Consider the following 24,822-nt stretch of genomic DNA (forward strand, 5'->3'; position numbering starts at 1 on the left):
TCACACAAGGCAGGAGACAAGACTACCCCAGCAACGCAAAGCTCAGCCAGTAAGCCAGGGCAGCAGGGCAAAGGCCAAGAACAAGGCTAGCTACGGCGCAGCTGAGGCTCACAGCCAGGGCTGCACCCGCGAGCAGAGCTGTGGACGTAGTGCCCAGGTGAAACCTGTCAGGGCAGTTAGGGCTAATTTATGCTCTCAGGTTTTGGCAATTACAGAAATCAAGGCACCACAAGGCTACAGTAAAAGTCCTTCTGTGGAGTTGAAATTGGCTAGAGAGGAGAAAGCAGTTTCACTGGTGGAGTCTTAGCAGTTGCTGCTGATTTTAATTGTACCTTTATCGGTGTCCTGATGAAAGGAATATCCAGTGAAACCTCCGGGCGCGGCAGTGATGCTTTCAGGTAGCCAGATGCCGAGGGAGTGGGTGAAAAGCGGCAATGAATGCGGAGAAAGTGGCATGTGCAAGTAGAAATGATGTGCATTGTGTCCACAGGTGCAGCTCTTAGTTCCGAGTTGGGCAACCTCAGGTGCAGCTCGTGTTCGGAGTCAGCGCAGCTCTGAAGTCGCTGGCTCAGAGGGAAGCAGCAGCCGAAGGAGAATCCCTGGAGTGCTCTGCGGTGCCAGAAAACGCGCAGGAGGACACGGTAAGCACCATTTGATCATTTTAAAAGCTTTGTTGTGCTTATGTTTGGTATACTGTGCGTTAGCCCTCTAAAAGGTGCAGGGATGGTGAATGAAGTGCGCTTAAAGTGGTCAGAAGGATGAAGCAGCTGCCAGGCAGTGAGAAACTAAAAACCCCGAGGCGTTCGAATTTGGGAAGGAGAAGTTTGAGTGGGATCTTCATGAGATTTACAAAGTCCTGCTAGTTATGGTTCTTAAGAACATGAAACTGGTGTGCACTGTGATGGTCGACACAGAATTAGCAGGAGACCAGCAGGAAGCAGCGAAAACGAAGTACGTTTGTTTGCACCAAGGGTGGTGAACTTCTGGAGCTCGTTGCCACAGGAATTTGTGGAGACAGGCTTAAAGGGGCATTTAAAACTTCAAAGGCAGCAGATTCTCAAACACATACTTTGAGTCTACAGATTCTTTCAGAGTAAGAAGCGATTCTTTCCTCGGTAGGATATTCTGATTCTCGAGGTGTTGCTGTTGATCAGGCTTTTGCGATTGCAGCCTTAGTTACTCGCAGTGAATGTAAATGTGCTCAGGCTTTTGTCACTGTTAATGTCGGTGTGAGCTGGGAGCAAAAAGTATCGAGCAGCTTTGCAAAGCAATGCAGGGTGGAGAGTGTAAAAGCCAAGCAGACAGCATCAGCAGCACAGACTCTTGTCTGTTGAGCAGGTGTATTTGATCTAGGCTCACAACTCTTCCAACCCCTGAACTGCTGAATCCACTCTATGTTATTTGCTCTTATTTCAGAAGAGAGTCTTCAACTTATTATGGTTCAGTGTGCTATTTGTCTCGGGCAATTCCCTGGCATGAAATAGTTGGATGTTAGAAAAGGACTTGCAGGAAGTACCTTACATGGTTGCCCTCTCAGCTTCCCTTTGGTTATGATGTAAAAGGCAGACCCTTGATCTGAGTCATCATGGCTGTTCCTGTCTTTCCTATCCAACTATAATCTATATATTAACTACAGCAACAGACTGTGCTAATATTAGCTGCAAAAAGAGATTTATTGATCTATTAGAAGGGCTTGCAGTGACAGGATGAGGGGCAATGGTTTTAAACTGGAGTGGAGCAGATTTAGGCTGGACATTAGAAGGAAGTTCTTTACAATGATAAAATACTGGAACAGGCTGTCCAGGGATGTTGTGGAGGTCCTGTCTCTGGAGACATCTGAGATCAAATTTGATGTGCTCCTGGGCAGCCTGCTCTAGTTGGAGGTGTCCCTGCTGACTGAAGGGGAGTTGGAGAAAATGACCTTTCCAACCCAGTGTAATCTGTAAATCTATTGCAGCCAGCCAGTGGCTAGTTACATTCCTTTGCACCAATAAGCTCAACCACTTGGGAATTTTAGGAGCTTAACAGTTTGAAACAAAGTGTGTCAGAGTATTTTCATGTATATATGCCTGAAGTGTTGTCAGGTCACTTTTTGGAGGTGTTATGTGGTAGTTTTAAAAACAGAGTGGGTTTTTTTTTTGTTCGTTGCCGTTTCGATCCTTCAAAAATGGTGTCCTGTGCCTTGCTTAGGCATTGTTATTTGTCCCGCCTTTTAAATTGGCCTATTTTTCACCTGGATGCCATTATGCTTTTGTAATGTACTGAATGTAGCATTTTGCAGGTGATTAAAACCCATTCAAATAACTTTACACTTAGATAACTTGCAGATCTCTCTCTCTAATTACTTGAGCTCACTTCTGTCTTACATCAAACCCCACTGCTTCAGACACCAGGTCTTAACAAAGCTGAAGGAAGGAGAAGTGTTAACTCAGCATACAGATGGACAGCCAGAGCCTGGAGATATTCTCTGAGGTTACTCAGGAAGCAACAGAGGAGCTAAATTAGTGTTAGATCTCTTGGGTTCTGAACCAGAGCCACAATGTTGCTTTCCATCTTCTCATAACTTCTACTTAAACCACAGCTTCCTCCATCAGTCTTCCCCAACTGCATTCCTAGGGATACCCAAGGGAATTTCTCTTTTTCAGGCCTTCCTTCTGTGTGTAGGTGTGCAGGCTGAGAGGTGGGCAGCTCACAGATGACATACTTCTGACTGGGGGAGACATTGTGGTAGCCAGAGGGTGAAACTGCCAAGCCGTTTCCTACAGACAAGGCGCAGAGCAGGCACTTAGCCAGCAAATGTCCAAAGGAGGATGTGAACAGAGAAACTTCTGCAGCAAGAGGCATGTGGTTTGGCTCCTCCTCTTCCTTACACCACCATGGTGACTCGGCATGGTACACCAAACTTGGAATGACATAGAAACCCTAGACACATGTGAAAATGCATTTTTATCCCAAAGAGTGTTTTCCAGACTTCCTCTGAGGTCAGGGCAAATGTTTGCCTGTTCTGAACAGTATCAATGCTAACAATGCAGGCATTGTTTGAACAACGCGCAGACCAAACAACTGCTCTTAATGATGCAAGCACTTAAACTTGTCAGCTGGAGGATCACACTATCACAGAATGTCAGGGGCTGGAAGAGACCTTGACAGCTAACCCTGTCCAACCCCCTGCAGAGCAGGATCACCTAGACCAGATCACACAGGAACACATCCAGGTGGGTTTTGAAGATCTCCAGAGAGGGAGACTTCACAACCCCCTGGACAGCCTGTTCCAGTGCTCTGTCGCCCTCACAGGGAGAAAATTCCTCCTCATATTTACATGAAACTTCCTATGGGCTTCCACCCATTGCCCCTTGTCCTGTTCTTGGGCATCACCCAGCAGAGCCTGGCTCCAGGCTCCTGCCACTTGCCTGCACAGATTTATAACCATTGCTGAGGTCACCTCTCAGTCTCCTCTTCTCCAAGCTAAGGAGCTTCAGGTCCTTCAGGCTTTCCTTCTAAGAGAGATGTTCCATTCCCTTCAGCATCTTTGTGGCTCTGTGCTGGACTCTCCCAAGCAGTCCTATGTCCCTCTTGAACTGGGGCAGGAGAGCATCTCCCAACCTACTAACCACAGCCCTTCTAACACACCCCAGAATAGCAGAGGTAACAAAAGTGGAAAACTTTGCCATCTTGGACCATGTGCTTAGAACTGAAGTGAAAGTACTCATAGGATCATGTCTGGTATGACCCTGCCAAGGACAGTAGTCCTGTTTAATCCTTCAGTTTTAGGTAACAAAAAAAAGAAGATGCAAGACACTTTCAAATAGTGAAGACTTGCTCTGCATGCATTAGACTTGTGCTATACATAAAAAACCAAACCAGAGTCATGCTAACCTCAGAATTGTTGGGTTCAACATACACATCCTAAGATTCCTCATGGCTGCGTGGTCCTGGCTGTGTTTCCACTGGCAGGAGAAAAGGGCAGTGGAAATCCTGCAGCTGCCTACATGACAGATGAAACAGCCTGGTCTCACAGAAGCATTAAGAAACTTGCTTGCAGACCCTGAGATCACAAGGCTGAGCAGGAAAGCAGGACTTTGCTTGCATCATATCATCATTAAACATGTACAGTGGTGCTGAAATAAGCCAGACAGCCAAAGATTGCCTACATTTCCTCCAGGCAATCCTCTCCAGATGCTGCCAAATGACTTCTAGCAGTGCCCTACTTCGAAGGAGGGATTAGCTGGGTGATCCCTGCAAGGGGCCCATAAAAAATGTCACAAGAACAATATATAACAATAATCATTTACATCTCAAAAGTATCTTAAACTACATGCATGGCTTAAGAAGTTAAGAAGTAAATCCCAGGAGTGAAGAGGTGATTTGTTCAGAACACTAACATACAGCAGGAAGAAGTTACTGAAAATGATGCCATGCATATAAAGCTTTGGTTCTATTGACTAATTACCTCTTTCTTGTTGGTGTATCACCAGTGCCCACTACAGGGGCACAATCACTTCCCTACTCCTGCTGGTCACGCTATTCATGACACAGGTCAGGATGCTTTTGGTCTTCTGGGACACCTGAGCTCTCTCCTGGTTTGTGTTCAGCCAGATTTCAATCAGCACCCCTGGGTCCTTTTCTGCCAGGCAGCTTTCCAGTCACTCTCCCCCAAGCCTCTATCACTGCATGGGATTTTTGTGACCCAAGTATAGGATCCAGCACTTGGCCTTTTTGAACCTCATACAACTGACCTCAGCCCACTGATCCAGCCTGTCCAGATCCCATTGCAGAACCTTCCTACCTTTGAGCAGATCAATGCTCCCACCCGATTTGGGGTCAGCTGCAGGCTTACCAAAGGTGCACTCCACTCAGTCCTCACATCCAGACTGTTGAAGAAGACCTTAAACTGAGCTCCCCAAAACTGACCCCTAGGGAAAACCAGTTTTGACCAGACCAAAAAATTCTTGATAGCTGTGATCAAGAAGATAGGAAAATTTACTGTGGTGATTCTATACAGGGGGTGTTAGTCTGCAACAATAAATAAGATTTTTTCTGAGTGAGAAGAGTAAAAGACCCTGCCAAGGAACTGTAGCACACATTTGAGAGCTGCAGAATGAGAAATGCCACCAAAGTGACCTCTGCATAGTTGCTTTGGCTCATTTTGACTCCCAGAAAAATCTCTAAGATTGTACATGCTGATCCAGTTAGGCTGTGCCCATTGAAGATCTTCTAACTCTTTATATGACACATGGGAAGACAATCCTGACTCCAGGGCCTGGCCTGGCCAGGAAGTCTAGGTCCAAGGCTGAGAACGTAAGCATCTATTTGACTCCACACCATAGAAAATTATGCCTCATGCAAGAAGACTCAAAGCACTCCTATTTTTCTGGATGTTCATTTGTACAGACTCCATCTACCTGGATTATGCAGTGGTGTCTGCTGGGATAGACTATATGGATATAGCCACTATATGGATATAGCCATCATGAGCAAGAGCTTTTCTGATTAGGGGGAAGCCAGCAGCTGCTCTGTCTGTATTCCCCCAGGACTTCTGATGTCCTAAACTGACTCTGAAAATGACACAAGCTCCCATTTCCTGCCCTTTCTGCACACTACAAAGAACTTGTAGGGCTTAGCCCAGTGCAATTGAGCTTGTTTTGAACTATGGCTTGTTTAAAATTCATGTGGTTAGGGTTCAGATGTGGGAAAAGAGCTGTTTCTCACCCCCACGTTCATTCTATGCTCACATATATGTATCAAATCACCCATAAAAGGTCAGCAGCACGATCATGATGCTGGTCAAGTATGAAAGGCAGCCTTGCAATATTTTACTCACTGAAACTGCCTGGGTGGGTCACCTTTTGTTTTAATCAGGAGGCAAAGCATTGCCTGTCTGCTGTTCACAGAATCACAGAAATGTCCAGGTTGGCAAAGCCCCTCAGGATCACCAAGTCCAACTTAGAACCCTACTCTATAAGATTCACCTTAAACCTCAGCACCACATCCAAACAACTCTTAAACACATCCAGGGTTGGTGAGTCCACCACCTCCCTGGGCAGCTCATTCCAGTGCCTGACCACTCTCTCCAGGAAAAAACTTTTTACTGATGTCCAATCTAAACTGCCACCACTTCTCACAGAATTGACCAGGTTGGAAGAGACCTCCAAGCTCATCCAGTCTAACCTATCATCCAGCCCTGTCCAATCAACCAGACAATGGCACTGAGTGCCTCATCCAGTCTTTTCTGGAACACCTCCAGGGACAGCAACTCCACCTCCCTGGGCAGCCCATTCCAATGGCACTTGTGGAAGAAGGGATAAATAGGAGCTTTTTGTGACCATAAGGGTGTTCTTCTTCAGTGCTACTTTTCTCATAGCATTTTGACAAGTTTGATGTCAGAGTCTGATTCTGTTTTACTGGGTATTCTCAAAATCTGGGTGCTTGCTAGACATGAAGAGCACACAGTCCAAATACAAAACCTCATCATTTAATTTATCTACAATTTCACTGTTCAAGGTATAATCCAATGGTGATGATAGCTGTCTGCACTTCTGCAGAGGGACCTGGACAGATGGACACAGTCCAGCACCAGGAGTTTTAACAAGTCCCTCATCCTATCCCAGGGCACAGCTGAGAAGAGTTTGTCCCCTCCCTCTTGACCCCCAGCCCTCAGATATTTATAAATATTTATCAGATCCCCTCTAAGTCTTCTCCTTGCCAGACCAAACAGCCTCAGGTCCCTCAGCCTCTGCTCACTGGGCAGTGCTCCAGCCCCTTCATCATTTTCATAGCCCTCGCTTGGACTCTTTCGAGTAGATCCCTGTCCCTCCTGAACTGGAGAGCCCAAAGCTGAACACAGTATTCCAGGTGAGGTCTCACCAGGGAAGGGTATAGGAGAGTGAGAACAAAGCCTGATTTGGAAAGTTAGTGAGTTCCTAATATGCAGCCCAACTATATCTGTGACCATTTCCAGAGTGGCTCTTCACCTTTGCTGAGATTTGGTAGTTCCTGCCCTGTATTTTGCTAGCCAGCAAAGTTCCTTTGTTATTATTGTTATTATTTAATAGCTGAGGAGTTGGATCACAGGGCAACTCGGCACTCTGAGGGACTGTAGCAGGTTGAATAATGGCATCTTTCTTTGTTTGTGTGACTTGGATTTGGGGAGAAAAAAAAATGAAGCTTTGAACTCTGTCCCATTTCTTGCATTTTCTGGTAACTACAACAGACATGGACCATTTGTGAACAGCTCAGACCTTTGGACGCCACTTACATACATAAGGCTTGCTCCAAAATCCAACAGAGTCAATGGAAAGACTTCTGGTTGACTTCCATCCTCTCTGTACCAGGAATACTTCATGGCTCTAGAACTTCACATGCTGTCTTTTGCTGCTTGCTTTCTCTCCACGTAGTGGCACATACGTATTGGCTACACAAATCTTTTCCTACTGGTGGTCCAAAATAAAGACTCGAGTGCTTTAGCACAAAGTTTCCTTCTCTGCAGCAAGCTTCCAAAGAAGCAGAGACAGAGACTATGAGTCACCACAGCCTAAACCATGACCCAGTGAGTAGCACACTTCAGTCAATATGCAGGCTGGCAAAGCCCCTCAGGATCACCAAGCCCAACCTAGAACCCTATTCTATAAGATTCGTCTTAAAGCAGAGCCCTAAGTGCCACTTCCAAACAACTTTTAAACACATCCAGGGTGGGTGACTCCACTACCTCCCTGGGCAGCTCATTCCAGTCCTTGAACACTCTCTCCATGAAAAAAACTTTTTCCTAATGTCCAATCTAAACCTACCCAGCCTCAGCTTGAGGCCATTCCCCCTTGTGCTGTCTCCAATTACCTGTGAGAAGGGACCAGCAGCAGCCTCTCCACAATGTCCCCTCAGGTAGCTGCAGACAGCAGTGAGGTCTCCCCTCAGCCTCCTCTTTATCAAACTCACCATCTCCAGCTCCCTCAGTCACTCCTGATAAGATTTATCCTCCAGGCCCTTCCCCAGATTTGTTGCCCTCCTCTGGACCTGCTTCAGCACCTCCACATCCCTCTCATATTGCAGTGCCCAAAATTGAACACAATACTCAAGGTGTGGCCTCACTGAAGCTGAGTACAATAAAGTCTCCATACTATGTAGCTAAACAAACAGAAAAGCTTTGAAGCAAGAGTCCCACTAGGAAAGTTTGTACAAACTGGGCTTCATTTATCAGACTTTGCAGCAATCAGGACTGCCAGGGAAATGAACAGCAGAATCAGGTGGGATTTTACCCCTGGAAGCCACAGACACAATAGGAGAAGATGAGAACTGACCTCGTTGGTGCAAAAATAGGAGCAGGATAGGAGAAGATGAGAACTCATCTGGTTGGTGCAAAAATAGGAACAGGATAGGAGATGATGAGAACTCATCTGGTTGGTGCAAAAATGAGAACAGGGTAGGAGATGATGAGAACTCACCTGGTTGGTGCAAAAATAGGAACACTTTAGGAGATGATGAGAACTCACCTGGTTGGTGCAAAAATAGGAACAGGATAGGAGAAGATGAGAACTAACATGATTGGTGCAAGAATAAGGATAGGGTAGGAGAAGGTGAGAACTAACCTGGTTGGTGCAGAAATAGGAATAGGGTAGGATAGAAGATGAGAACTGACCTCATTTTGCAGTTGAAATTACAACATAGCAATCCAGAGAGCATTTAGCAGTCCAGAGCAATACTGAATTGTTGCCAAAGGAAGATTATGGTATCACATCAGAAGATGTTAAATAAACCATTCAAAAAGATGAAGCTATGCAGACAGATACACAAGATAATGTTTGTTTTCCTTTCCCAAAGTGTTTCTTGGGAACCCAGCACTGCAAGAACACACTGTACTGGCATGGGCAAACCAAAGGCAATGGGAAAACCCAGTAAGTCTCCTTTCAACCATGTAAACAGCCTTGTCTCTAGGCATGACATCACAGCCCAGAAAAGCCTTCTGTGCTAGGCTTTCATTCTACTTGAAGAGCATGATGAACATTAATTTGATGTTTGACATGTTGAATAACCCCAGGGTGGGGGGGAAATGAAAATAAGTCCTCAAGACTTTGGTCTGTTCAAAGATCTGAGAGCAGTGTTTCCCACCAGCTGACACAGTGCACTGCAGATATTTTCCTGAAGAGCAGCATAGTTAGAAAGAGCTCCTGGGCATGCATAGTCCTCCTGGCAGTGATATGAACTGCTGCTTTATCTTCTTGATTAGATGCTTCTGCTTGTTGATAGTTCCTTGAATGAAATAGAACCAATAGGGTCTATTTAGATAGAGATGTATAATTTATCCTTCCCTGAAGATTTGTGGTTGCATTTCTGATAGATCCTGGCAATAAACCTGGCTCTGACTGAAAGGCCTGAAAATCCTTCTCCAGAAAGAAAAATTCAAAGCTAATGTTGAATCAGGACATTGCATCTGGTCAATAATGTGCCACAGAGTGACAAAACTGAAAGATAACTGTCAGTGATCTCCCCTGGCTCATTACCCCTGGGAGAGCACTCCTCAAATGAACACATTTTAATGGACAAGAAGGTTACCCATTGGGTCAATCACAGGTGGTCAAGTGAAGTGCCAGTGTCAATGCTCCAAAGCTTTAGTTGGTGGCAGCTGATGATTAGCAATGCTTATAAACACACAGGCCTGGACGTTGTGAGGATGGGGCCAGTCTTTTCTCAGTGGTTCCCAGTGGCAGACAAGGGACACAAACTTGGACACAGTAAGGTCCATCTAGACATGAGGAGGAATTGTTTTACTTGGGTGATGGAGCACTGGAACATGCTGCCCAGAGGGATGATGGAGTCTCCATCTCTGGAGTCATTCAAAGCCCACCTGGACTCTGTCCTGTGCAACTTGCTGCAGGAGAATCTGCTCAGGCAGGAAGGTTGGACTCTACGATCTCCAGAAGCCCTTCCAACCCCTACCGCTCTGAGAGAGCATTTCAGTAAGGGAGAAGGTTGGTCCTCCCTTACTTTTGATGAGGGGGGGGGATAAAACTGGGCAGAAAGAGATAAATTCATTATTACCTCAGGGTTTTTTTTAACCTAAAAAGAGGTCTTGCTTCTCATGCTCACAATTATTTGTCTCACAAGGTGCTGGGAAAAGATGAAGAGCAGGAATTAGATGAGCACCATCAGAAATCATTCCCATTCCTTTGCCTTTCATCAGTCTCAGGGTGGTTCTTTCCCTAAAAGCTTTTTCACGAGATTAATTGATTCAGTTTTTCAGTTCTACACATGAAATGAATGACTGCTCTGGCCCAAATTCCCAGCTGCCTGAAAGCAGGCTCAGAACTGAAGTTTCTCAAACTGGTAGAAGCTGGCCTCTAAGACAGAGCACATAGTTCTGTTGTCTGTGGGATCAGAGCTATGAAGTGCCAGATGACCTGGGCTGGGAAATTACATTGGCTCTGGACCACCACTAGGTCATGGAAGATCCAGCAGTGATTCTCAAAAGCCACCTCTGCATACATCAAGCTCCCATCCTGTTCCAAGACTGCAGCCTCTCTATTAGGGTTTTGTCATTTGTTTACATTAAAATGTTGTCCTCCCTAAGAGTTCACTTCAGCAAATAAGCCTCTGTTATAAATGTTTTGCCAGTGACTGCATGAATTTACATGACTCATGTCACAGTCCTTGGAAACTTGCAGTGCTAATGATGAACACCCAACATTTCTTTGAGATAAGTCTGCAGTGGGAGCTGCGGGGGAAGGCGAAACTGGCCAGACCTCAGCCTTCGAGGAGATCGTAGGACACTGCTACAGGACACCTCCAGGCTTTGTCTCAACAACTCTCTTTACAGCATGAGAAGCTGTGACAGAAAGTCAAGTTCAGCTTGCATTTGGTTCAATACATTTGCCTGAGTGTTTTACAGGCAGGTATGGGCCACTTTGTCTTGCAGAAATTAAGGAAAAGCCATTTGCTGAATCCTTCCTCTCAGGGTCCTGAACTCTGCCATCTCATGGTGACTGCAGCCAAAGCTGTCTTTGACCATCACATTCTGAATGAGCTTTTGCTTGCTTCTATGTAGGAGAGGCTGAGGGAGTTGGGGTTGTTTAGCCTGGAGAAGAGGAGGCTCAGGGGAGACCTCATTGCTGTCTACAATTCCTGAAGGGAGGCTGTAACCAGGTGGGGCTGGGCTCTTCTGCCAGGCAACCAGCAACAGAACAAGGGGACACAGTCTGCAGTTGTGCCAGGGGAGGTCTAGGCTGGATGTTAGAAGGAAGTTGTTGCCAGAGAGAGTGATTGACATTGGAATGGGCTGCCCAGGGAGGTGGTGGAGGCACCGTCCCTGGAGGTGTTCAGGAAAAGCCTGGCTGGGGCACTTAGTGCCATGGTCTGGTTGACTGGATAGGGCTGGGGGATAGGTTGGACTGGGTGATCTTGGAAGTCTCTTCCAACCTGGTTGAACCTATGATTGAGTAGATCATGTCTTCATTTTGACTCCTCTGGCATTCAGGTCAGGAAGTTACCAGTTTAATCCAGGAATCTCCTGGTTCTCTTATGCCCTGTTGTGTTGGCCCTCCAGAAGTTGTGTCAGTGGTTGAAGTCCCCATGAGGACCAGGACCTGGAAACATAAGGATTCTTCTAGCTGTATGCAGAAGACCTTATCCATGTGTGGGAGAAAGCAGATAGAGGTAGAATCTCATTGGATTTTTTTAATGCCCTCAGTTCAAGAGGGACATAGAACTGCTTGAGAGTGTCCAGCACAGTCCCACAAAAATGATTAAGGGAATGGAATATTTCTCTTATGAGGAGAGCCTGAGGGAGCTGAGGCTCCTTTATCTTGGAGAAGAGGAGATTGAGAGATGACCTCATCAATGTTTATAAAGATGTAAAGGGTGAGTGCCAAGAGACTGAAGCCAGGCTCTGCTGGGTGATGCCCAATGACAGGCCAAGGGGCAATGGATGGAAGCTGAGGCATAGGAAGTTCCATGTGAAAATGAGGAGGAATTATTTCCCTATGGGAGTGACAGAGCACTGGAACAGGCTGCCCAGGGGGGTTGTGGAGTCTCCCTCTTTAGATATATTCAAAACCCACCTGGGATGTGTTCCTGCGTGATCTGGTCTAGGTGATCCTGCTCTGGCAGGGGGAGTTGGACTGGATGAGCTTCCAAGATCTCTTCTAGCCCCTGATATGCTGTGATTCTGTGATTTGTCCTTCTCCTCTATGTCATTTAAATCTGTGTGATGACAGAGAGCCTTGCAGGAATTCCAAAGCTAATTTCATTTTTATGCATCATTTGTTAAAATAATCAGGCTTTTATATAACCCAGCTCAGATGCTTCTGTTCAGTAGCAGATCTTTTCAGCAGATGTGCCCTTTGTGTCTCTACCTCTTAGGAGAGGGGGATGGATACTTTTAATATGGCAGAGACAATTCTTTTCTCTGTTTTCTCTCTCCTTGGAGCATTTTCTTCTTTCTACCCTAAAAATAGCTCACAGGAAAATCATTCTTGGTTTTGTGTTTGTACATGGTGAGTAGCACACTTAGAGATCTAAACTCACCCACCCAAAGATGGTATTTTCCCAGGCTCGTCCTTGGGGAGGATCAACAGGGAATGAAGTTTCATAACCCAAAATACAGTCTAGGCATGGGTGAGAGAGTATTCACCATGTAGTCCTCTAAATTGCCTGCTGGCTAACCAGGGAGGAAAAGATCTTAGCAAAAGACTTCTTACTTCACCCTTGACTGCCTTACCTTTCTGTGGGTGCACACTGCTTCCCTGGAGGGCATGTATTGCCTCCCTGGTGGGCATGCACTGCTCCTCTGCTTCTATCCCTGAAGATGTTCAAGGATAGATTGGATGAGACCTTGGACAACCAAGTTTTGTTGAGAGGCATCCCTGCCTATGGCGGGGGGTTGGAGTAAGTGATCTGGAGTACTGTGTACAGTTCTGGAGCTCTAAACACAAGAAGGACATGGAACTGTTGAAGCAAGTCTGGAGGAGACAACAAAGATGCTCAGAGGACTGCAGCAGCTCTGCTATGAGGACAGCCAACCAGCAACAGAATAAGGGGACACAGTCTCAAGTTGTGCCAGGGGAGGTCTAGGCTGGATATCAGGAGGAAGTTGTTGGCAGAGAGAGTGATTGGCATTGGAATGGGCTGCCCAGGGAGGTGGTGGAGTCACCATCCCTGGAGGTGTTGAAGCCAAGCCTGGATGAGGCACTTAGTGCCATGGTCTGGTTGATTGGATAGGGCTGGGTGCTAGGTTGGACTGGATGAGCTTGGAGGTCTCTTCCAACCTGGTGCATTCTGTGAGAATAGACAACATCACAATGCATGGAAACTGTTCCTCTGCTCCCTAGTCACATATGGCTGGAATATCACCCATTCAGAGAAGTGGAATTATTCAGAAACACAACAAAAACTTTTCTGTGCTGCAGGCAGGCATCTAAAATTCTGAGTTACAAGCTTGAGCTGTGCAGTCAGGCTGAAGTTGAGACATGTTGCAAATGGACTGAGTCAGAATCACACAAGTAAACGATTTCCCTCATGCAGGATTGCTGAAGAAAATCTTTGTTTCAGGAAATCTGTAATATCACTTCTGACACAGCCAGTGCTTGGCTGGATGACTATTGTCTAGGTCTCCTTTTAATGTCTTTCCATCTAGAAGTAAATTCCAAAGAGAATTGCCTAAAATATCTATTTATAAATAACTGCCTGTAGTTCTTATACATGCTCCATCTCTAGTTGCTCTTTCTATATGCTGGTACATGAAGCAGGACACAGGAATTCATATTTCTGAGTATATTCCCTTGGCAGGGGGGGGAAGGAGAAACTCAACCAACTTCTACTTCAAGTGACTGCATTTTTAGAATAGGCAGGAATTGTATCTGTGCATCTGCTGCCAAAATGGAGTGATGAGCACATATGTTTTGAGTGTAGGCCACTTTCTGGTTTTGTGCTCCTGTAGATCATCAGCTACAATCTCCATCAGTTTTAACTCAGTGGATCTCAAGGAACCACAGAGAATTGCATTGCCCTAAATATGAGTGTAAAGATGAATGAGCAAAACCGTGAGGGGTTGGGTTTGGGATTGTTTAGCCTAGAGAAGAGGAGGCTCAGGGGTCTCATTGAGAAGGCCCCTCACTGGGGAGAGGAGGCTCATTGCTGTCTACAACTACTTGAAGGGAGGTTGTAGCCAGGTGGGGTTGGTCTCTTCTGCCAGGCAACCAGCAACAGAACAAGGGGACACAGCCTCAAGCTGTGCCAGGGGATGTCTAGGCTGAATGTTAGGAGGAAGTTGTTGCAGAGAGTGATTGGCATTGGAATGGGCTGCCCAGGGAGGTGGTGGAGTCACCATCCCTGGAGGTGTTCAGGAAAAGCCTGGATGAGGCACTTAGTGCCATGGTCTGGTTGATTGACAGGGCTGGGGGATAGGTTGGATGACCTTGGAGGTCTCTGGTTGATTCTAAGAACTTCTTTTCAAATGTCTGAAAGCTTCACCTATTTCAGTAGCAACTTTCCTGTTTCAGTTTTGGGGAAGCAAGTGCTGTAGAGAGAAAATGCATCCTTCAGACCTGTCTTTGAGAAATGGGACAGATAGATGAAATGTTTGGTACTGGTTTTAACTTCTGTTGTTAGTGAAAGAGAACAGCTAAGAAGATTGAGAAATGTACCCTCAGGACACTACCTTGGAGGATGCAGTGGCTGGAATTCGACAGTCTAGAGGAATTTTCAGACAGATATATTGTACATCAGGGCACTGCCAAATGACAACAGACAATGTTCATGGTATTCTGAGAAATACCATCCCAAAGAGAACAAATCTGCTGACTGCCTTTTATTCAGGGCTATGTTAACAATTCTCACAGCAGCAGAGTTTCTAGAGCTGAAAATTTAAGGTTAAACATCTAAGCATGGATTCTTTTTTTGGCTTTCTATTTGAAACTTTACTTCTGTTTTTATAGCTTTGATTCTTTACTCATACTGCAAGTTAAATTTAAAATGAAAAGAGTATCCTTTTTTTTCTTTGTCTTCCAATGCTCAAAGAAGTACTTGTTTTGCTTGCTGAAATTATATAGAAGATGTAGATTTGGGTTAAAAAAGATGTCTTAAATCATCTCACTTGATGTATAAACACTGTAGCTGCATAGAAGAAGAACATAAAGTCTACACAGAACACTTCTTGCTTGATAATCTACTCCAACACTATTATAAAAGCAAGGAGAGGACTAAGGATTCAAAATGATATGAGAGGACTTGAGAAGGCAAATACTGGTGGAGTGTGTCCAGAGAAGGGCCACAAGGATGATCTGAAGGCTGGAGACAAGCTGAGAGAGTTGGGGCTATTCATTCTGGAGAGAAGGCTCCAAGAAGACCTTATTGTGGCCTTCCAGTATCTGAAGGGAGCCTGCAAGAAAGCTGCTGAGGCCCTTCTTAGGGTGCTGGATAGTGATAGGACTAAGGGGAATGCAGCAAAACTGGAAGTGGGTAGATGGAGACTGGATTCTAAGAAGTTCTTCAGCATGACAGTGGTGAGATCTGCTGGAGAGGGTCCAGCAGAGGACTATGAGGATGATTAGGGACTGGAGGGCATAGCTTATGAGGAGAGACTGAGGGACCTGGGGCTGCTTAGTCTGGAGAAAAGAAGACTCAGAGGGGATTTGATAAATAAGTATCTGAAGGCTGCCAGGAGGAGGGGGACAGGCTCTGCTCACTGCTCCCTGGGATAGGACAAGGAGCAATGGGTGCAAGTTGCAGCAAGAGGTTCTGCCTCAACACAAGGGGGAACTTTTTTACTGTAAGGGTCACAGCACTGGAACATGCTTCCCAGGGAGGTTGTGGAGGCTCCTTCTCTGGAGCCTTTCAAGGCCTGTCTGGATGTGTTCCTCTGTGATCTGTGTTAGATAGTACTGTCCTGCTCTGGCAGGGGGGTTGGACTGGATGATCTCCTTGGGTCCCTTCCAACCCCTAACATCCTGTGATGCTGCCAGCAGTGTGCTGGTGGGAAGGAGGCTGTGTGGAGGGGAGGTGAGCACCACACCTTGTGCTTGATCAGCTCAAATTGCAAAAGAATCAGCTAGTTCTGCCCCCAGTGCAGAGCACTTGGAACTAGATGATCCTTGAGGTCCCTTCCAGCCCAGACAATTTTGTGATCTTACGTTAGAGAATCATCGAGCTCCTGCCCTACCTAACCGGGGGGCCACCAGGCCCCCCGGCCTTTGGATCCCCACCACCAGTCACCCAGTGTGCACCATGAGGACTCACCAGTGATGATGGGAGGAGGATCCCTCTGCCCAGACGGGCAAGCTTGGGGCTTGCCTCTCCTGGGGCTGTTTATAAAGGGCAGGGTGCAGGGAGGTCTAAGTGGTCACACCTAGGGTGGGAGGAGACTCCAAGAGAGCCCAGGTGCTGTGTGTTTAGGTGTGGGAAATGGGCAAAATGGGCTGGGTGGGGTGGAAAGGGGGCAGATACAGTGTTCCAGTGTCATCTGCTATAGGTGGTCCTGTTCTGGCAGGGGGATTGGACTTGATGATCCTTCAAGGTCCCTTCCATCCCCTAACATTCCATGATTCTGTGAGACACTGTAACAGGTTGCCCGGGGAGATGGTGGAAGCCTCATCCCTGGAGATATTCAAGATTGGTCTTGACAGGGCTCTGGACAACCTGATCAAGTGTGAAGTGTCCCTGCCCATAGTAGGGGGTTGGAACTGATGATCTTTGAGGTCCATTCCAACCCTGACAATTCTATGATTCATACAACTATCAGCAGTAGGGAACCCTGAAACCATTCCTAAAGCCCTGCTTTACAGCTTTGGATGTGAGACAGGCAATACAGATGTAAGTGCCACAGAGTGCACAACAGAGACATCCTGGGAACTTTGTGTCATAGACTGTCAGGGCTGAAACAGGAACAGCAAGAAGGCAAAGGGAGTTGAAGACAGCAGAGGGATCCCTCCTTATATTTTTGTTAGCCAGGCTACACAAGCCCAGCTCTTGAGCCCATCAGCACTCCAGCCTCTAGATCACCATGGTGTTCATCAACTGGACTTGCTCTAACATGGCAAAAAAAAGATGGTAAAAGGTCTAGAGCAGCTGAGGAAACTGGGATTGTTTAGCCTTAAGAACAGGAAGGTGAGGGGAGACCTCATTGCTCTCTAAAACTACCTGAAATAAGGTTGAAGCTAGGAGGGTGTTGGTCTCCTCTCCCTAGAATAAGAGGAAATGGCCCCAAGTTGCACCAGGCAAGGTTTAGATGGGGTATTAGGAAAACTGTCTCTCCTGCAAGAGTGGTCAGGCACTGGAACAGGCTGCCCAGGGAGGTGGCAGAATCACCATCCCTGGGGGGTGCTCAAGAAACATGTGGAGATGGCAGTTTGGGACGGGGTTTAGTGGCCACGGTGGTGTTAGTTGAGCAAATGGACTCCATGATCTTAGAAGCCTTTTCCAGCTGAAGCAATGCCATGAGAGAATTCAGGAGAGCCGAATAGAACACAACCCTGAGGAAGGAAAGGGGGCATGGAAGAGGGAAGGAACACTGCAGACCATGACATGTTGGCATAAGTGACAAAGAGAAAGCCACTACTGTAGAGTGTACACTAATTAATTTGTTCTGCCCACTGTCACAAGCAGAGCCCAAAGCTGCAAACATTACCTACTGGGTTGCAACCCTCCAGGGATAGTTGCTGTGAGACATAAACAGCAGATCATTATAACAGATTCAGGTCCCACATATGCTTTTGACACCCATAAGAACAAAATCCCTCAAGGTCTTTATTGCTTTTAGATACTTCTGCTTCAGACTTCTTTTCATGATCACTATTGGAGTAACTTCTAAGCTTGATTTTGCTCAGAGACCAGTGATTGTGGTGGAGTTTATTGTACAAGCCTCGGGATAGGTGCCCTCTCTAATGGAAGAAGACACAGCTTTTGTTTTCTCCCCTCTGGTATTTCCCTAGCGTCTGAAGCTTTTTTACTTTCCTCCCTTACAACTGCCAGACTACACTAACTGCTCAGCTGGGCATGAGCTATTCAGGAGGTCAGGCTTGTTTGTGTTTGCTGTGCATCTGCATTTCTCCAGCCTTTGCCTGGCTCAGCTTTGCAGCAGCTTTCACAGAAGCAGTATCCCCCAACCCCTCAAGAGTCATTTGCCCTGAGAATTCCTGGAAATGAGTTGCTCATCCTTGCTGGCCTCCATCAGTAAACACTCACTGATACACTGTCCAAACATTTCAAGTATTTGCTTCATATTGGCATAAAGCAGGGCCACAAAGGTGCTCAGGGGGCTGCAGCACCTCTCCTGTGAGGACAGGTTATGAGAGTTGGGGCTCTGCAGCCTGGAGAAGAGAAGGCTTCCAGGTGACCTTGGAGTGGCCTTCCAGTATCTGAAGTGGGCTACAGAAAGGCTGGGGAGGGACTGTTTATGAAGTCTTGTAATGACAGGATGAGGAGTAATGGATTTAAACTGGCAGAGGGAAGATTGAAACTGGATGTTAGGCAGAAGTTGTTTGCAGTGAGGGTGGTGAGACACTGGCACAGGTTGCCCAGGGAGGTTGTGGATGCTCCCTCCCTGAAGGTGTTGAGAGAGTGATTTGCCATTGGAATGGGCTGCCCAGGGAGGTGGTGGAGTCACCATCCTTGGAGGTGTTCAAGAAAAGCCTGGATGAGGCACTTGGTGCCATGGTCTAGATGACTGGATAGGGCTGGGTGCTAGGTTGGACTGGATGATCTTGGAAGTCTCTTCCAACCTGGTTGATTCTATGATTCTAAGGCTAGGTTGGATGAGGCCATGAGCTACCTGTTCTAGTGGAGGTGTCCCTGCCTATGGCAGGAGGTTGAAACTGGATGATCTTTGAGATCCCTTCCAACCTAAAGCATTCTATGATCCTATGAGAGCCTTCTCACCTTGAAAATGCACCCTGGAAAAAATCTGCCCCTGTCAAATACTGTGGCACAGGTGGCCCCTGTGCTAACCAGGCTTGGGGACTATGGGGAATTTTCTGGAATGCAAATGCTTATCAATACCTATCTCAAGTTCAGAGGTGGTTGTGACTCCTACTTGGCAATTCTGTGCCTGTAGGAAGTACACATTCTAGAGCTTGTATCCACTCAGCAGCTCTGTAAAGATGATTTTGCTATTAAATGTACTAACTACCCATGAGCTTAGGTTCTGTTGGATGTTGAGCTGGGGTTGTTCCATCTGGAGAAGAGGAGGCTGAAGGAAGACCTCATTGCTTTCTACAACTAGCTGAAGGGAGGCTGGAACAAGGAGGGGGCACCTTCTTGGTACCAAGCCCCAGTACTAGAGGAAATGGTTACCAGCTGTGCCAGGGGAGGTTCAGGCTAGATGCTAGGAAATACTTCTTCCCGGAGAGGGTTCTCAAACATTGGAGTGGTCTGCCCACGAGGAACTAAAAGCCTCTGTGGTGTTGGGTGCTCTCTGCAGTTCTTTGGGTGGAAAGGCTTTCTCTCTGCAGCAGTCACTCACCAGTAACCCAAAATAAGGCAGCAACTGACTGAGGGAGCTGGGGTTGTTCAGACTAGAGAAGACTCCAGGGGGATCCTCAAGTCTTCCACTACCTGTAAAGATCCTACAGAAAGGCTGCAGATGGACTTCCTAAACATGTCTAGTGACAGGACAAGGAGGAATGCTTTGAAGAAGAGGAAGAGCAGGTTTAGACTGGATCTTAGGAAGTTCTTCAGCATGAGGGTGGTTAAACTTGGGAATAGGCTTGTGGATGCCTGCTCCCTGGGCGTGTTGGAGTCCAGGTTGGATGAGTCCTTGAGCAGAGCCTAGTTGAGGCTCCATGGCAGGGAGGTTGGAGTAGGTGATCACTGAGGTCTGACCTAAGCTATTTTATAGTTTTATGATTCTTTGCTTTTCTTCACCCAATACCTTGCAGGCTGACTTGTTAGAAGGCTCATTTATACCTGAGAGAGAGGAAGCCTCTCCTGCTTCCATCCATCCACATCTAGACACAGCTTTGGTTTTCTTCACCCAATACCTTGTAGGCTGACTTGTTAGAAGTCTCACTTATACCTCAGAGAGAGGAAGCCTCTCCTGCTTCCATCCACCCACAGGTAGACACCATAGCCCAAAGACCTGTTTTAAGACTATTTCCATTCCAGCTGATTTTTGGTACCAGGCATTTCCAAATGATTGTGTAAGCACCACTAATAGAACACACACACACACCTCTCAGTCAATAAAAACCTAACAGGCATGTAAATTTTCAGTAGTTTTATTGAAAAATGCCTCTTTCATTTCAGAAATAAATAATATAAGGCAGTGAAATTCACAATTTGCAGTTAAAATATAAAAAGCAGCAATTCTATATCCATAGTCTTGCAAACAATTTCCAACTGCTTTTTGATAACTAAACCATTGTATTCTGGGGGGGGAGGAGGGAAAGAACAAAAAAAACCTAACAAAATAAACCAAAAAAAAACCAAAACAAACCCAGAAACAAAACAAAACCAAAAAAATAAAACCCCCAATAACAATAAAATAAATTCCATACTAAATATACAACATAAACATGCAATTTCATCTCTGCAATTCGGCATAAATGTTGCTGTGTCTACAGAGAAGGAGATTTCAGGCATTATTATGCTGTATCCAGTTGATACAATGATTTGCAGCTACTGTGGTGTTTAAAGGAGATGGCTAAGAGCAGTATATGCTCTGCAAAGTGTAACTAGGAAGAGAAGAACATGGCAGTGATAGTGGAAGGAGAGGGAGGGTTTGATTTCTTTCCCTTTTATTCTGTAATGCAGATCTGTGATCTGACTGCACTGCAAACATGCATTGAGGAAGAAAAAAGAAGAAAAGAGTAGAGCTAAATCAGAGAGTCCTTAGGAAATTTGCAGCAGCTCTGTGGTTATTTTTTGTTTGGTTTTCCTTTTTCTTCTTCTTCTTTTAATTATTATTACTATCATTTATTCATTTGTTTTTACATCATGTTAAGGAAAAGGCAGCGCTGGGATAACTGAACGCAAGTTATTAACCTGTATGTGGTCATTATAAGCAAAGAAAAACCCCACAAAAGTATTTTACAAGCATTTCTGGAGCAACACAAAGTCTCTAGGTACAAAACATTGCTATCCCCACAAAAGCAAGCTACACAACAGGGGTGCATCTGATAGGAGACCAAAAGTCCTACTGCAAAAACATGACGGTGCATCCCCCCTCTGTGTAGCTGCAGATGCAAGCATAGCAACCAACCAAACCCAGCAACCAAAGGAAAAAAAAGAACAAAACCCAAGATCAAAATCAAGGCACAGATCTCTTAAGGGTTTGGCTTTGCTTTTCTTGACAGTGATCTTTTCCAGCGCATGTGCTCAGGGTATTCTGGTGAATGCATTTCAACTCCATAGTCCTCATATTCGTCCTCTCTCCTTTCTGACTCCATAGGTACTATAAAGGGTTCACCTTCAGGTTGGTAGGGTCCACTTTCAGGCACGTATGGTTCTGGTTGAAAATAGTTGTCCGATTGAACACAACAGTTATGGCATGGCTTTGAATCCACAAACACAACCACAGTTAGTTTGTCTACATCAGCTGTTAGTCCAATCTTACTTCCACATAATAAATACATAAGTTAATAGTTCACTCTGCATATGTGTGTGTGGGAGGGGGTGCTTTTCAGTTTGGTTCAGGAATACTTCTTTTGTTTTGGCAGCAAAAAATAGCTAAAGGTTTAAAAATAATGATTTCTGTAAAGGTTCTGTATTTATAATGCACACAACATTGCAGAAAGAGTCTTAAATTAAGCAAGGGACCAATTATTGCAAAACTAAAAATAGAATTAGGAGAAAAGGAAGGGGAAGAGAAGGAGGGGGGGAAAGAAGGAGGGAAAAAAAGGAGAGGTGAAAAAAAGGAGGGAAAAAAAGAGGAGGGAGAAATAAAAAAGGAGAGGGAAAAAAAGAGGGGAAAAAAGGAGGGGAGAAAAAAAGGAGGGGGAAAAAAGGAGGGGAGGAAAAAAGGAGGGAGAAAAAAATGAGGGGAGGGAAAGGAGAGAGGAATAAAAAGGAGGGAGAAATAAAAAAGGAGGGGGGGGAAGAGGGAAAAAAAGGAGGGAGAAAAAAAGGAAAAAAAACCACCAGACAAATCAAATAGAAAATATTATTTTACAGCTACTTCAGTAAATCCAAGCACTGGACTTAATTAGTAGAAGGCACGGAGGAGGTAAAATGGACACATAGGTTTGGCATAGACTGATTTTTGGTCTGAGAGTGGGAAAGCAAAGTGTAGACACAACTATCACCAGCGGGCAATATACAGTACATGTCATTTTCTCCTGCTGTTCCTCGTAACAAACCGAGTTACAGCTGAGCTGGTGCTTCAGGAACACCAAAAACTACAGCAAAACAGAAGAAAAATAATTATAGAAAATAGCTTTGTTTTAAATAAACCACTTTGGTATTTAGAACTGCAGTTACAGAATCCAACAAGAATACATATTAAAAATAAAAGAGAAGGCAGCACAGGGCCTGCTTCAGACACAGTCATGACAAGCAAGGGACAGGTAGGCTTCCTAAGTTGTCAAAGATGTTATTCCGGCACACAGCAAGCAGCAGCAGGCTTTTATGCAAGAGCATCACGTAGAGTTGTTAACAGCTTTTAGTGGGTAGGGTCCCCATACAAATCATTTACAAGCCACAATTAGTTATTTACTATTTACAGAGGTCGTTTCCCACTTCCCAGGTTAAATCTGTCCCTTCTCCCGGCGTTACCTTTGCTGGTTAGTAGTTTTACACAGCCTCCCTCAGCGCCGAGGCTTTTGGCTGGTACCGCTCTTTAGTTTGCTTTGTTTGGGTTTAAAGAAAGAAGAAGACTCTCTGGTTTATTATTGAAATGCAACAGGCTTAACCATTCGACATCGCTGTCCTTTATCTCATTCAGGAGCTGTGTTAGTGTGAGGCAAAAAAAAAAAAAGAAGAAGAAATCTCCCCCATTCTATGAGGTCAACATGGTTCAAAAACCATATCCGTGGTGAGGGGTCCATAGGGACTCGGTTTCTAATAAGCACGTGCGCAAACATCTCAGAAACAGGACTTTCAGGGGTTCAAACTGTAAGCAGCACTGGCGACTTAGAAAATGTGTTAGCCGAAACCTGAAACAGGTCAAAGATGATGTTAGTCTTTTAAAAAAGTCCATCCAATGTGCATAAACATAGTTTCATCCTCATCAACACGTCACAAGTTCAGTTACAGGCATATATGTATATATGTAGACGCAGCTGCTTGCTCGCAAGGAGAACACTGCTGCTGCTGTGCTGCAGGTACTGTTTGCTCTTTCTTTTGGTTTGTTTCATTTCAGTCAGAATTTTGTACGTGATCTGAACTTTAATCAGCAGCACTGAGTCTGCAAGTGTGTACATATATATATATATATATATATCTCCTTTATTTTTCTCTCTGTCCATGGGTACATGCACAATACACTAACAGCAAACCATATCCAATAGTAGCGTCACATATACCAACTCGGAGATGTTGCAATGCATACATATTAATTTGTTAACAATCCTTTGGTCCTACAGGATCCTCATGCTAAAGTATATTAGAATCTTTCCAGTCAGAAATCAGTGGCCTCTGTGAGCCTTGATTTTTAATTCCAGAAGCAGCCTGCTGTTTTGTGCTACACCACAGAGCGGAAGGCTGATATGGCTCAGGGCTAATCAGATTCCCTGGTAGAAATCATAGGACAGAGGTGGGGTTGTTTTTTTTTTCCCTTTGATTTGTCTGCAGTGCATCACCAAATGGATTTCCCTTGCAGAAAACTTTTATTTCAGGCCCCAATTTCATAGGTATAATCCTGACACTGCTCAAAAAGAGACACACGGAAATTGCCAACCACAACATAGAATTCTTTTTTATTTTTCAAGAGAGACATGGAGAATTCAACCTTGTTCTGAAGACGATTGGAAGGGGTGGGGATGGAGGGGGGAAAAAAGAAGAAGAAGAAAATGGTCACTTAAATCCTACAAGCACCATTATCAGCTACTAGCCTTCTACCTTTAGCAAAACAAGGCTAAAATAGTGAGTTACTACAAGCTATTTTTTCAAGTGAAGCACAAATATCTTCAAGTAAATCTAGATCAAAGTTCAAATGACTGCTCATATACCTGCACACTGCAAATGAGGCAGGCCTGCTCACCTGAACCTTTTCCTCCAGGTTCAGTCTTATGCAGGACTGTCTCATCTAAAGCAGCTCAATATGAGCAGTCACATCCGTGAAGGCTATTTAAGGCACGCCAGGCTGTGCATCACCTACCTGGGAATCCTTGGCCATTGTAAGGGATGCTGGCGCACTGGGATGAATCACAATATCCTGGTGGCCCCGGGGGACCTCGGATCCCAGCATTTCCAGGGCGACCTGGTGGCCCTGGTGGTCCTCGTGATCCCGTGGAGCCTGGTGGACCAGTTCTAGATTCTCCTTGAGGACCTAATGTTGGAATGGAGAGGTTGGGAAGTTGTTTTCTTTAAGAGCTGGCAGCTAAGTGTCTATAGACTACACAGACTAGGCTGTGTCTTTGGTGAGAAAAAAATGCTTGCACTTTGCCACTCTTTGGTGGTCAACAGAAGGAAAAACAATAGAGAACTAGAAATGGGACTCATCATTAGTTGCTTCCCTGTGTGTGGCTTATTTAAGGATTTATCCACAGAAACTGCTTTAGTAAGGTTTGAGCCAAGTAAGAAGCATCAATGAGTTCTCTGCTTTCTTTCCCCACTGTGTGAGACACAAAGAGCTCAAGGGAAACTGCTAGATTAGACAAGCACGCTGGATTTCAATTAAAATGCAGGAGTGCATTAATTCTCCTACCCTGTAACCCCAGGATGGATGAGGTAATGTTTTTTTTGGAAGCA

General features: G+C 45.4%; 1 protein-coding gene and 2 long non-coding RNA genes across 7 annotated transcripts in view; 1 reads left to right on the forward strand and 2 right to left on the reverse strand.

The window, feature by feature from the left end:
• The first annotated feature begins 244 nt into the window (after positions 1-244).
• LOC135186503 (uncharacterized) overlaps positions 245-24,822 on the forward strand; it is a 35,895-nt gene continuing 11,317 nt past the window's right edge. The window contains exons 1-3 of one of the 2 annotated variants that reach the window (XR_010306983.1): positions 245-398; positions 491-641; positions 1,417-2,320. This is a non-coding gene — a long non-coding RNA (uncharacterized LOC135186503). Of the gene's footprint in view, positions 399-490; positions 642-1,416; positions 2,321-24,822 lie in introns of those variants that run through there. The other variant, XR_010306984.1, reaches the window with a different exon arrangement.
• On the reverse strand, positions 1,752-16,254 carry LOC135186502 (uncharacterized). The gene is made up of 2 exons (XR_010306982.1): positions 16,219-16,254; positions 1,752-2,922 (listed from the first exon to the last, which is right to left on the reverse strand). It is a non-coding gene; the product is annotated as an uncharacterized LOC135186502 (long non-coding RNA).
• Positions 20,177-24,822, reverse strand: part of COL12A1 (collagen type XII alpha 1 chain) — a 126,782-nt gene continuing 122,136 nt past the window's right edge. For 2 of the 4 annotated variants that reach the window (XM_064164217.1, XM_064164214.1), the window contains 2 exons: positions 24,230-24,400; positions 21,853-23,066 (listed from right to left, as the gene is read on the reverse strand). In XM_064164217.1, coding sequence (XP_064020287.1) covers positions 23,056-23,066; positions 24,230-24,400 — 182 coding nt within the window. In that variant the 3' untranslated portion in view covers positions 21,853-23,055. Of the gene's footprint in view, positions 21,422-21,852; positions 23,067-23,105; positions 23,867-24,229; positions 24,401-24,822 lie in introns of those variants that run through there. The other 2 variants (XM_064164218.1, XM_064164215.1) reach the window with 2 other exon arrangements.

This window comes from Pogoniulus pusillus, chromosome 25 (genome assembly GCF_015220805.1).
Source record: "Pogoniulus pusillus isolate bPogPus1 chromosome 25, bPogPus1.pri, whole genome shotgun sequence".
Taxonomy (NCBI): domain Eukaryota; kingdom Metazoa; phylum Chordata; class Aves; order Piciformes; family Lybiidae; genus Pogoniulus; species Pogoniulus pusillus.